This window comes from Galeopterus variegatus, unplaced genomic scaffold, assembly GCF_000696425.1.
Source record: "Galeopterus variegatus unplaced genomic scaffold, G_variegatus-3.0.2 Scaffold424, whole genome shotgun sequence".
Classification (NCBI taxonomy): domain Eukaryota; kingdom Metazoa; phylum Chordata; class Mammalia; order Dermoptera; family Cynocephalidae; genus Galeopterus; species Galeopterus variegatus.
Window position 1 is genome coordinate 159,602 of NW_007726535.1, and position 10,515 is coordinate 170,116.

Below are 10,515 nucleotides of genomic sequence, written 5' to 3' on the forward strand. Positions count from 1 at the left end.
CCCGCCATCCCCCCACCCAAGGGAGGTGAACCATAAGGGAGGCACATAGAGGAAGGCCAGGCGATTGCAGTCAACAGAGATACCTACAAGAGCCAAAAGCTAGTGAGGAGGCAAACATTGGAAGGTCTCCAGAACATGCCCCTCCCCAGCATTTTGACCAGGCAAGTGTTTGGCCTCTGGTGTAGCAAGGATGGTCCACACATGGCATTTTGGGTCAAGATCCTCCACCACCTTGTGCCCAAATTCCACAGTCAACATTCTGGATTGGATTCCTGAGTTATCAGATACTGAGGCTTGGGTAATTTTTCCACAAAAGGGTTTCTCTTTCCCCACCCCCAGTAAGTTGATGCATCAGAACTCTGGCAAATACATCTATCAACCTTGTTATGCTGGTGAATGTCCACTTGTCCCCAAGATCTTAGCAACTCTAAGTGGACCAAGGCCATTTGGTTTTCACTTTGGCCTTGGCCCGTGGTGACTAAACCCACTTGCTGCCTTTGAAAAGTCTGGTAGCAACTGGCCAGAACTCCAGCATAACATCCCGAATTGTTCTTTCCCATGGCTGCTGGGTAGACCTGACACTAAACAGACACACATCTTGGGCAAGTCATTGGCCTCAGTTTCCCCATCTGCAACAGAAGTGGCCAGAAGTGACTCTCTTCTTGAGCCTTTACAGCTGTGACAATACTTCCCTTCTATCCCTGGGGGAGATGCTGGCCGTGTCAGGAGGACATGGAGGGGAAAACTGGCTAAAGACAGACAGGTGATAGGAATGGAGGATGAGATCGGGACCGCCCCTTTTCAAATGACTGTAGAGGTTCACTAGGGGAGGGTGCAACAGACCTGACAGATCCGCGATGTTTAGTTCTTCGCTACATCTGACAGCGTCTTCTAAAAGGTAAAGCACAATAGTAACGTTTGAAGTTATGTCGAAAGAACTTTGAGAGTAAGAACAGAAAATTAAAGAAATATTTCAAAATACTAAAAGTGTAATAATTAATTGCATCTTGTGGTTCAAGCACATTTGCATTCCTTATATCTCTCCGCCCCACGAGGCTGTGAAGTGGCATCATTTCTCCATGTTACAGCTGAGATCAGTGAAGCCAGAGGCTGTGTCCTGAAGAGTGGGCTCAAGGCAGAGCCTGGCACTGACCCCAAATGTGACAAAGAGGACAGAGACAGGGAGGAACAGGTGGGCCCAATGGCAGACCTCTAGTCTAGCCAGAAATGACACTCCACGTGTAGTTAATAACTCATAGAGATGGAGAGGAGGTGGGGAAGATGAGCATGGCCTTTTTGGGTTGAGTTAATATATATTAAAATATTAAGATGAGGGCCAAGCCCGTGGCGCACTCGGGAGAGTGCGGCACTGGGGGCGCAGCAGCGCTTCCACCGCGGGTTCGGATCCTATATAGGGATGACCGGTGCGCTCACTGGCTGAGCATGGTGCGGCCAGTCTCAAAAAGGACAAAAAAATATATATATTAAGATGAAAAAATAAAGTATGCCTTGGTCAATAATAACATTAATGAAGGGAGAACTTCTTATAATAAGAAAAAGAATTACAGAAAGAACCAGAAACAAAATCCAACGATTTGCTGTTTATCAGTTACAGAGATATAGCAAAACATTACAAATTTAAAAAATAAAATGCTGAGCTAAACTCTACCTTGCAGATGTAAATTTAAGAAAAGTAAGGGGCTTCAATTATGATATTTGAAAAGAGATGTTTTTAAGCTAGAAGTATTAAAAGAGGCAAAAAAGGTACTGAAAGGCACAGTTTTTCAATATATCACTATTAAATATGTATGCCCCATATATCATGAGACTCGTTTATTGATAATTTATGCCCCTATTTCTCAAAATAACTTTTCAGAAAACTGCATGACGAACATAACAATATACATAAAAAAGACACAGAAAGCAAAAGTGAAATAGAAATACATAAAGAAAAAACACAAAAAATTGGACTATAATTTTATCAGGTAAATGCATGTCCTTAACTGTTTTGGGGTCACAGAGCCCTTTCAAAATATGATGAATGCTACAGACCCCTCTCCCAGAACAATTCACTCATGCATACACACACTTTGTTCCATCCCTAGGGTTCCACAACCCCTGAAACCCCTGCATTCTCAGACTCCTAGGCAGTTCATAGATGCCAGGTTAAGAACCTGACGTAAACAAAAGTTAGAGAAACTATGCATTTGAATAAAATAATAAAAAACTGAGTTAACAAATAGAACTAGTGGAATAAAAACACATTTGTGAGACTACATAAATGCTTTATAAAAATCGATAATATATTCTGGCCCAAAGAAGTTCTGTGGACACTTAGAAATGTTGACACCACAGTACATAAGCAGCAGCAATGACCTAAGCATTCATCACTTGGAAATATTAAAAAACAATAACACTTGGGCCAAAAGGAAATTTCTAATACGATTAAAAAAAATACCACATGTCAAAACCTATGGAGTGCAAAGAGGCAACTGTAAGAAAAAAATGATGGACCAAAGTTCCTACATTTACTAGAAATATTAAAAATATGATTAACTATATCTAAATAACCAGAGAATTATAAGGTATTAAGCCAATAAAAAAGAATACATATACTTTGACAAAATAATTAGATTAGTAAACAAAACCAAGAGTTGGATTTTTACAACACTCAACATCTAAACAAACCACTGCAATAAGAAGGGGAAAATATGTAAGACAACAAAAACAAACAAGTAAATTAAAGTATTACCAGGGACAAACTTATAACTTTACAGTTTGAGGATCTAAATAAAACAAAAGGATTTTTTAAAATACATAATAAAACAGTGAAAGACTTTGAACAGAAGGAATGAGGCTCTGCTCATACTTTCAAAAAAAAATTATCTGGTCTTAACATATTTATGTGAGTATCTGTTAACCCTTGGGGGGAGGTGTCTTAATCCCCGTGTTACATAAAAAGAAGAAAAGGAAAGACAGGGAGGAAGGAGAAAGAAAGTGCATATTCCAAAATGTGAGAACAGCAAAAAGTGAATTATAGGAAGCTGAGAGTAAATGAAGAGGGCATCCAGCAGGGGGCGGCCTAAACTCCATGTGGCTTGTTCAGAGGTGAACCAGATTGGCTGAAATGAGGGGTTATGGGCAGAAAAGATCCTGAAAGCTGGTTTTAAGGAGAGCGGTGATGTGCAAAGTGATGCTTTAAGAAATCGATTTGGCTGGGGTACCAAAGGGATGGAGAGGGAGAGAGCAAAGGTAGGTAACAGACATTTGCCCAGTAAGGATCGGCCTGGCCAAGGCTGAGGTTGAAATAGGGTTGGGGTGAAGAGGAGGTAGATCTTTCGAGGTCCCCCAGCCGGATACCACCTGCTGTCCCAAGTGTGTCTCAGCATTCTCTCTTCACTTCTGATGAATGACTGAGACCCTTGGTGCCAGCCACCTGCAGGCAATACCCAGCGCACTGCCCAGTTGTTCCAGCTGGTTGTGCTGCAGGTCCTGAGGACACTGAACTGCTGGTTAAATGTTTCACATACTCAGGCAGCAAAGACAGGGGCTAGGCAGAGGAATGGCCGGGATTTCCACTGTGATCTCTCCAGCCCATCATATCCGTGTTTTGAAATCTCTAACCTACCAAGACCCACTTACTAAGTAACAATTATGGCTTTCCCATGTTTATTCATCAAAATTATACATAACTGCCATGCTGAGCTTCTGATCAGCTGAAATAACCAGCATTATCCCATGGCTTTTCCATGTTCATCAAAATTATACATAACTGCCATGCTGAGCTTCTGATCAGCTGAAATAACCAGCATTACCACAATGAGTTCATGTGATTCCAGCCGTAAACTTTTGGAAAATGTTAAAACAGCTCAGACTGCTATTTCTCTACAAGCTCTGAGGAGCCTGGGGGGACCCAACACTAAAGAGACCCCCGTGGCCTGGGACAAACACTTGCCAATAGGCCAGATAACCATGTTACTGCCTGAGACCACTCCTAGAGCCCTGAAGGTGGGAAGATGAGACACAATAGCCTTCAAGCTCCGTCAGAGCGAGTGGGATGACATTTGGAAGCTGTCGGGGACTGCATGAAAGCCCTGCACAGAGCTCACAGCCTGGCCACATGCTATGACAGTCTAATCATCTGGGGAACTTTAAAAACCTACCCCTGTTGGGGCCCCAGTTCTGGGGATGCCCACTGAATTGATACAGGCAGGACGCAAGCAATGGAACTTTTTAAACAATCCCCAGGTAAACTCCAGTTGGCAGGAGGGAAGGGCAGACAGAATATTGGAATTTGGATGACACTGTTGCCAAGGGAGACTTGGGATGGCATCCAAGAGGAAGCGTCTGGGTGTGGGACCATGTCACCAGGCAAACGCAGCCCAGGATGCAATCTGGAGGGAATGAAGGAAAGCCACGTTTAACGAGAGGGCTTGCTACAAGCCCTGCTGTTTCAGGAACTGAACAGGGACGCTTCTCTGGTCTATGGGGAACATGCCTCTGGATGGGGCAGGGGTCACTTGGGGTCACCTGTGACTGCTCAGTTGCCAAAGCACTTTCACATGTGGTCTTGTTATGAATGTGAACCTTGCACCAACCCTTAGAGGTGTGTGAGCAGGTTCCACTACCCCCATCTCACAGATGGGAAACAGGACCTTGGGAGGGTATGGGACTTGCTCAAGGTCACACAGGGAGGAGGAACTGGGACTTGAACTTGGACCTTCTGACTACACCGGGGCCTCCTCTACCAAACCACCCTGCTTCCCACATCCCCTGACACCAGTGACACCAGGGTGCAAAAACAGGAGGCTGCACAGCTGCAAGACCAGATATGGGCCCTAATGATGTCCAAGGTACACTGTGGTCTTGGGGGCACTGGGTCTCAGGGAGGAGTTATTCCCAAAGGGCAATAGTGCCCTGTACCCCCACTGAGTCACTGCCAGATGTTCAAACATCCTGTGGTCACAGGACCAAACCTCTACCCTCCTGTGACAGAACCATCTGACAGAAACTGCCCTCATGCTAATGAGAGGGCTAAGAGACCATGCCCAGGGGCTCACCACCCTCACCCCCGACCCCAAACCAATCCTTCCAAACCTTCCTTTGCTCTGTTAATCTGTTCTGGTTGTCCCCACCAATGCCCGACCCAGGCAGATAATTCCATTCTGCTGCTGCCATATCTACTTTTGAATTCACTTTTCTTCAGCTGATTGGGACTGTGAGCAGGGTTTCTGCCTTCTAAGAGTGTCAGACTACAGCCTGACTTAAAGAATTAATCTGCCATTTTCCCGGGTTTAACCACTTTCCCTCACTTGACGTTTATTCTTCTTCTGGATTCTGGGAGTCAAACATGGGAATGAGAAGACTGAAAGCCAGTTCTCTCTTCTAGCTCGCCTCCCCATCTGGCAAAGGCTTCCAAGCTTTGGTGCAGGCTCCTCCTTCTACAGCTTCTCCCCAGTGTGAATTTTCTGATGCCGAATCAGGTGCGAGCTCCCCCGGAAGGACTTGCCGCACAGATTACACACATAGGGCTTCTCTCTCGTGTGTGTTTTGTAATGCTCGATGAGGGCCGACCTGTGTCGGAAGGCCTTGCCACACTCGCAGGCATAGGGCTTCCTGCCGGTGTGGATCCGCTGGTGCTGGATCAGCGCCGAGCTGTGGCAGAAGGCCTTGCCACACTGACAGCACTCGTAGGGCTTCTCCCCGGTGTGGATCCGCTGGTGCTCGATAAGTGAGGAGCTCTGGCTGAAGGCCTTGCCACACTTGTGGCATTTGTAGGGTTTCTCGCCAGTGTGGGTTTTCCGGTGCTCGATGAGATTGGAGCTCTGGCTGAAGGCCTTGCCACACTCTTCACATTTGTAAGGCTTCTTCCCGGTGTGAATCCGCTGGTGTCGGATGAGGTGTGACCTGTGACAAAAGGCTTTCCCACAGAGATCGCACGCGTGAGGTTTCTTTAGGGTGTGGATTTTCCGATGCTGGCTCAGGCCTGAACTCTGGTTGAAGGATTTCCCACACTCCTTACACTGGTAAGGTCTCTCTCCTGTATGAATCCTCTCGTGTTTTCTGAGACTGGAGCTCCGGCTGAAGTCCTTCCCGCACTCTCTGCACTCGTAGGGCCTCTTCCCACTGTGGATTTTCTGGTGCTGCGTGAGGGCTGAGCTCTGGCGGAAGGCCTTCCCGCACTCCCGGCACTCGTAGGGCTTCTCCCCAGTGTGGATGATCTGGTGTCTGAGAAGGTGCGAGCTCTGGCTGAAGGCCTTCCCACACTCGCAGCACTCGTAGGGCTTCTCCCCGGTGTGGATCACCAGGTGCCGTAGAAGGTGGGAGCTCTGGCTGAAGGCCTTCCCACACTCGCGACACGCGTAGGGTTTGGCTGGTGGTGGGGTTCTGTGAGGTGTGTTAGGTCCCAAGTCCCCTCTGTCTGTTTCCTCACAATCTCTTGTACAGGACTCTTCTCCACCATGGATTATCTGACACACACTTAGGTCAGATTTCTGGAGGAAGGTTTGGCCAAATACCTCATCATCCTGGGGTCTGCTTCCTGGGGGGATACTCTGATGCTGAACGGGGCTTGAGCACAGACTGAAATTCCCCTCATAATCATCATGTTCCTCATCCTGTTCCCCAAGAGGAATCTCCTTGTAGATAACAGCCATTTGTTCCAAGCCTCTTTCCTGAAGAAAAGGGTCCCCCAGGTCCTCCCCTGGGAACAGTTCTTGCTGTGTCTCTAACCTGTCCTCAAACACAAAGGTCTCACCAAACTTGGTTGCTGGGGGAACCTCCATTATAAATCTGGTATCACCCCCAATGATTGTATTTCTTTAAAAATGCTCTTCTGTGAGCCACACTTACTGTTCTCACAATCTGAAAAGAAAACAGGGGACACTGTCAAGTCAGCAAGTTGGGCAGCTCATATGTGCCTCCTTCCTGTGCTAGATTCTGTGTTGGAAACAACCAAATGAGACCCAGTCTTACCCTTGAGATGATCCCAAATGAGTTAGAGACAAGTGTGATTTACCAGAAACAACTGCAAGGAAGACAGTCAGACAAAATTAAGTGCCACATCATGGTGTCTAGGCTCCAAAGGCTGAGCGTGTTCAGAACGGTGAGCTAAAACAGGAAGTAGCGCTGTGTGGAAAAGGGGCAAGACGCTGGCTACTCGATGGCAATGTGGTTGAAGGTAGGTTTAGGTGGGGGAGAGAGTAGGCACACAATTCCCTCCTACACCAGATTACCCGCACTCCCTCCTGCAGGTAGAACCCTGGGAATCAGCCTAGACCCTCTCATTCTCGCCCCACCTGGCCTGGCCTTTCCACTTCCTGAGACTTCATGGAAGGGGTCTCTGCCTCTCTGTCCTCACAGCCTCTCCACAGCTCAGGCTTCAATACTACTCCCCAAGATTTTTTCAATACTCGCCACTGATAAAGATTCTTTTCTTGGCCAAACTTTAGTCAGGTTTTGGAAACTTTTCCTAGGCCCATCTGTGCACTTCCTTGTAAAACCCAGTTTTAGCAATAGAACCTTGCTAAGCCAGTTTTACAAGAACCCCCGACCCTCAATATCTGATCACCCTGGATATTTGATCAGGCTCCTCATCCTCCACCATCTCCCAGCAGGTGATGTCTGATCACCCTGGCCTGTCTTCAGCAAGAATCCTGTTAGGTCAGTTTAGCCAGAATCCCCCTCACCCCTGATGTTTCCTCTTAGGAATTTTCTACCCACTGACCAATCCTGACTCTGCTCCTTGGCTATAAATTTCCACATGCCCATGCTGTATTCTGACTTGAGCCCAATCTCTCCCCACCACTGCAAGACAACGTTGCAGCAGTCCCTGTACCTACCGCAGTGGTCCTGAAAGCTTCCTTATCATGCTTTAATAACTATCATTGAATTATTTTTTCTTTAACACCTCCTAACTGGCCTCCTACCTCTGGTCCATGCTCTACACTGACACCAGAGTCAAATAACCAAAACAGAAGGCTGATAGTGTCTTTCCCTTCTTAGGATCTTGTGACAGCCCAACTCCTTCACAAGACCCTTCACACCCAGCCCTTCCAGCCCTGTCTCCCGTCTCTGTCCCACACCCCTAACCTTCAGCTCAAGAACTCATTTGTGCTGCTGTTGATTCCTCTTAAAAGGTCCTTCCCCACTCTCAGACTGCCACTTGCTCATCTTTCCAGACTTGGTCCAAATGTCCTCTCTTCTCTGCACCTTCAGATTTTCCTGATCATCTCAGGCATGCCTTCTCAGTGACCCAAGGTGCTGGGTGACCTCATCACAGCACTCACCACACTGCATGTTTATGAGACTCTCCCCACTGTTAGCTTGCCTGGGGGCTGGCTCCCTGAGGGCAAATACTGTGCTCCTTCATTTTGGAATCCCCAACCCCCAACACAACAGCACAATGCCAATGTACAGTTGTTGAATAAATGATCAAAGAGAAGACAACCCATTCATTTTGTGCTAGAACTGATTGTCACACTTTTTTTTGCCAAAGAACACTTCATTCAAATAAATCGTCTAGATAAATCTAATTGATGTAAATAAAACAGACAAAGGCAAGGCTGCTCCACTTGAAGGGGACTGTTTTAGCAGGAACAAGGAAGGCTAGAACACCCCACTCAGTGCCCCACCCCACTGCAGTGTTCCCTGAGGTAGCTCCTCACAGTCTCATTAGAAACTTCTGTGCTAGATAAAGGGAAAGTCCTCGAGTAACATGATAATAACAACAGCTCATATTCATTGAGCACCTACTATGTGCTAGGCACTACTAGAACTTTCATATGTATATCTTATTTATTCCTCACAACTCTAGATGAAGGTACTATTATGCTTACACTGAGGCTTAGAGAGTAACTGGCTCAAAAAAAGTCATGATGGAACTCATTTCTATTTGGAAATAATTTTTAAATGAATTCTTAATTATTTTTTAATTATATCTGAGCCAGTAGAAAGGCCAGGTGTGAAAAACACATTACGAATGTATTCTCAAAAATTCTATGATCATTTCAACTCCTGTTACCCTCTCTCTCCTTTTCAGCAACCTATAATCTCCAGCCCTTCCAGTTCTTTCACTCAGTTTATGCTCATCGAATCTAACCTTTTCCACCCAGATTCTCCTCTTCTAGTTCCACCTCTTCTCAATCTGGTTTAGACCCTCTCTATCTACAGCGGGTCTAAACACAGACACCAGTTCAACTCTCTGACCAAGATCACATTCTTCATCTCCTTGTCCTGCTGCAACCAGCCGCTAACTCCCAACCTTCTTCTGCCAATTCCTACTTGGGCCGGCCCGTGGCTCACTCGGGAGAGTGTGGTGCTGATAACACCAAGGCCACGGGGTCGGATCCCATACAGGGATGACCGGTTAGCTCACTTGGGAGAGCGTGGTGCTGACAACACCAAGTCAAAGGTTAAGATCCCATTACCGGTCATCTTTAAAAAAAAAAAAAAAGAAGAAAGAAAGAAAAAATTCCTGCTAGGATGTTAAATGTTGCCAAGAAAAATCATACAACCATGTATGGCATCACAACAAATTTCAAGTTTCCAATTTCAGCTGGGACCTCAGCTCTGGCATCCAATGACCTCCTTGTTGCCAAATCCCTCTCTTCTCAGTCCTCATCTTCCCACCCCATCTGGCATTATACCTCCTTCTCAAAACCCTTCATTACAGAGGTTGCAAATTGGCAGCCTGGGGATCCTGCCATAGCCACGTTTTGTTTGGCTCTCAAAGAGTTGGGCTTTTCCTTTTCGTCTTCCTTAGTTGCCAATATTTAATGCTCAGTAGGTTTCTGGTTTTCTCTTGAAAAACTGGAAGTTGTGACAATATGGGCCCCCCCTTTACTAACCCACATTGCCTACCTGGGTACCTGAAGGCTTTGAGCTTGCCCTCATCCCCACTTCCACCCACCCCCCCTTTATTCCCTTGGTTTCTAAAAGTTTTCTTCCTAATTTTCATACCCTCCGATCATTCTTGGCATCTGTGCATTGCAACTCTTCTCCACCCACCTGTTAAATCCTGGTGTTTCCAAGGCTCCCTCTTTTTAGGTTTTCCATTCCCACTATGTAGCCCCCACACGCTGAAGTCTCCGCTCTGGTTAAAAAGTTGGCAATCTTTTATCTGTCCTCAACAATGTGTTAAATGTTTTTATACCGAAATCCAAAGATCTGGAACCCCATGCTTCCCACCTCTCTCGGAGCCTTCCCAGTTCCTCCTGCAACTGGCACCCCATCCTCCCGGGAGCCCCCAGGGCCTGGGCACCAGGCAAACCCATGATGCTCTGAGGGTTTCCTCGCTGGAGGCCCGCGAGCGGCCACGGACCCGCACACGCTGCCCTGGCGGCAACGCGGCGCCCCTATAGCCTTCCCACCGATTGGGGCACACCTGGGGCCACCGGAGGGTCAGGTGGCCTGGCGGACGCGGGGCCACTCACCTGGGCCGGCTCTGTGCCGGGGCGGGGCGGCTCACCTGAGCTGGGGCGGGGCCGCGGGCGGGCGGGGCGGGGGTGCACCCGA

General features: G+C 47.2%; 1 protein-coding gene across 1 annotated transcript; it reads right to left on the reverse strand.

The window, feature by feature from the left end:
• Positions 1 to 5,340: 5,340 nt before the first annotated feature.
• Positions 5,341 to 10,242, reverse strand: ZNF70 (zinc finger protein 70). Its single transcript, XM_008568561.1, has 2 exons — positions 10,189 to 10,242; positions 5,341 to 6,864 (listed from the first exon to the last, which is right to left on the reverse strand). The coding sequence occupies exon 2, from the start codon at positions 6,783 to 6,785 to the stop codon at positions 5,442 to 5,444; it is 1,344 nt and encodes a 447-aa protein (XP_008566783.1). The 5' UTR covers positions 6,786 to 6,864; positions 10,189 to 10,242; the 3' UTR covers positions 5,341 to 5,441.
• Positions 10,243 to 10,515: the final 273 nt, after the last annotated feature.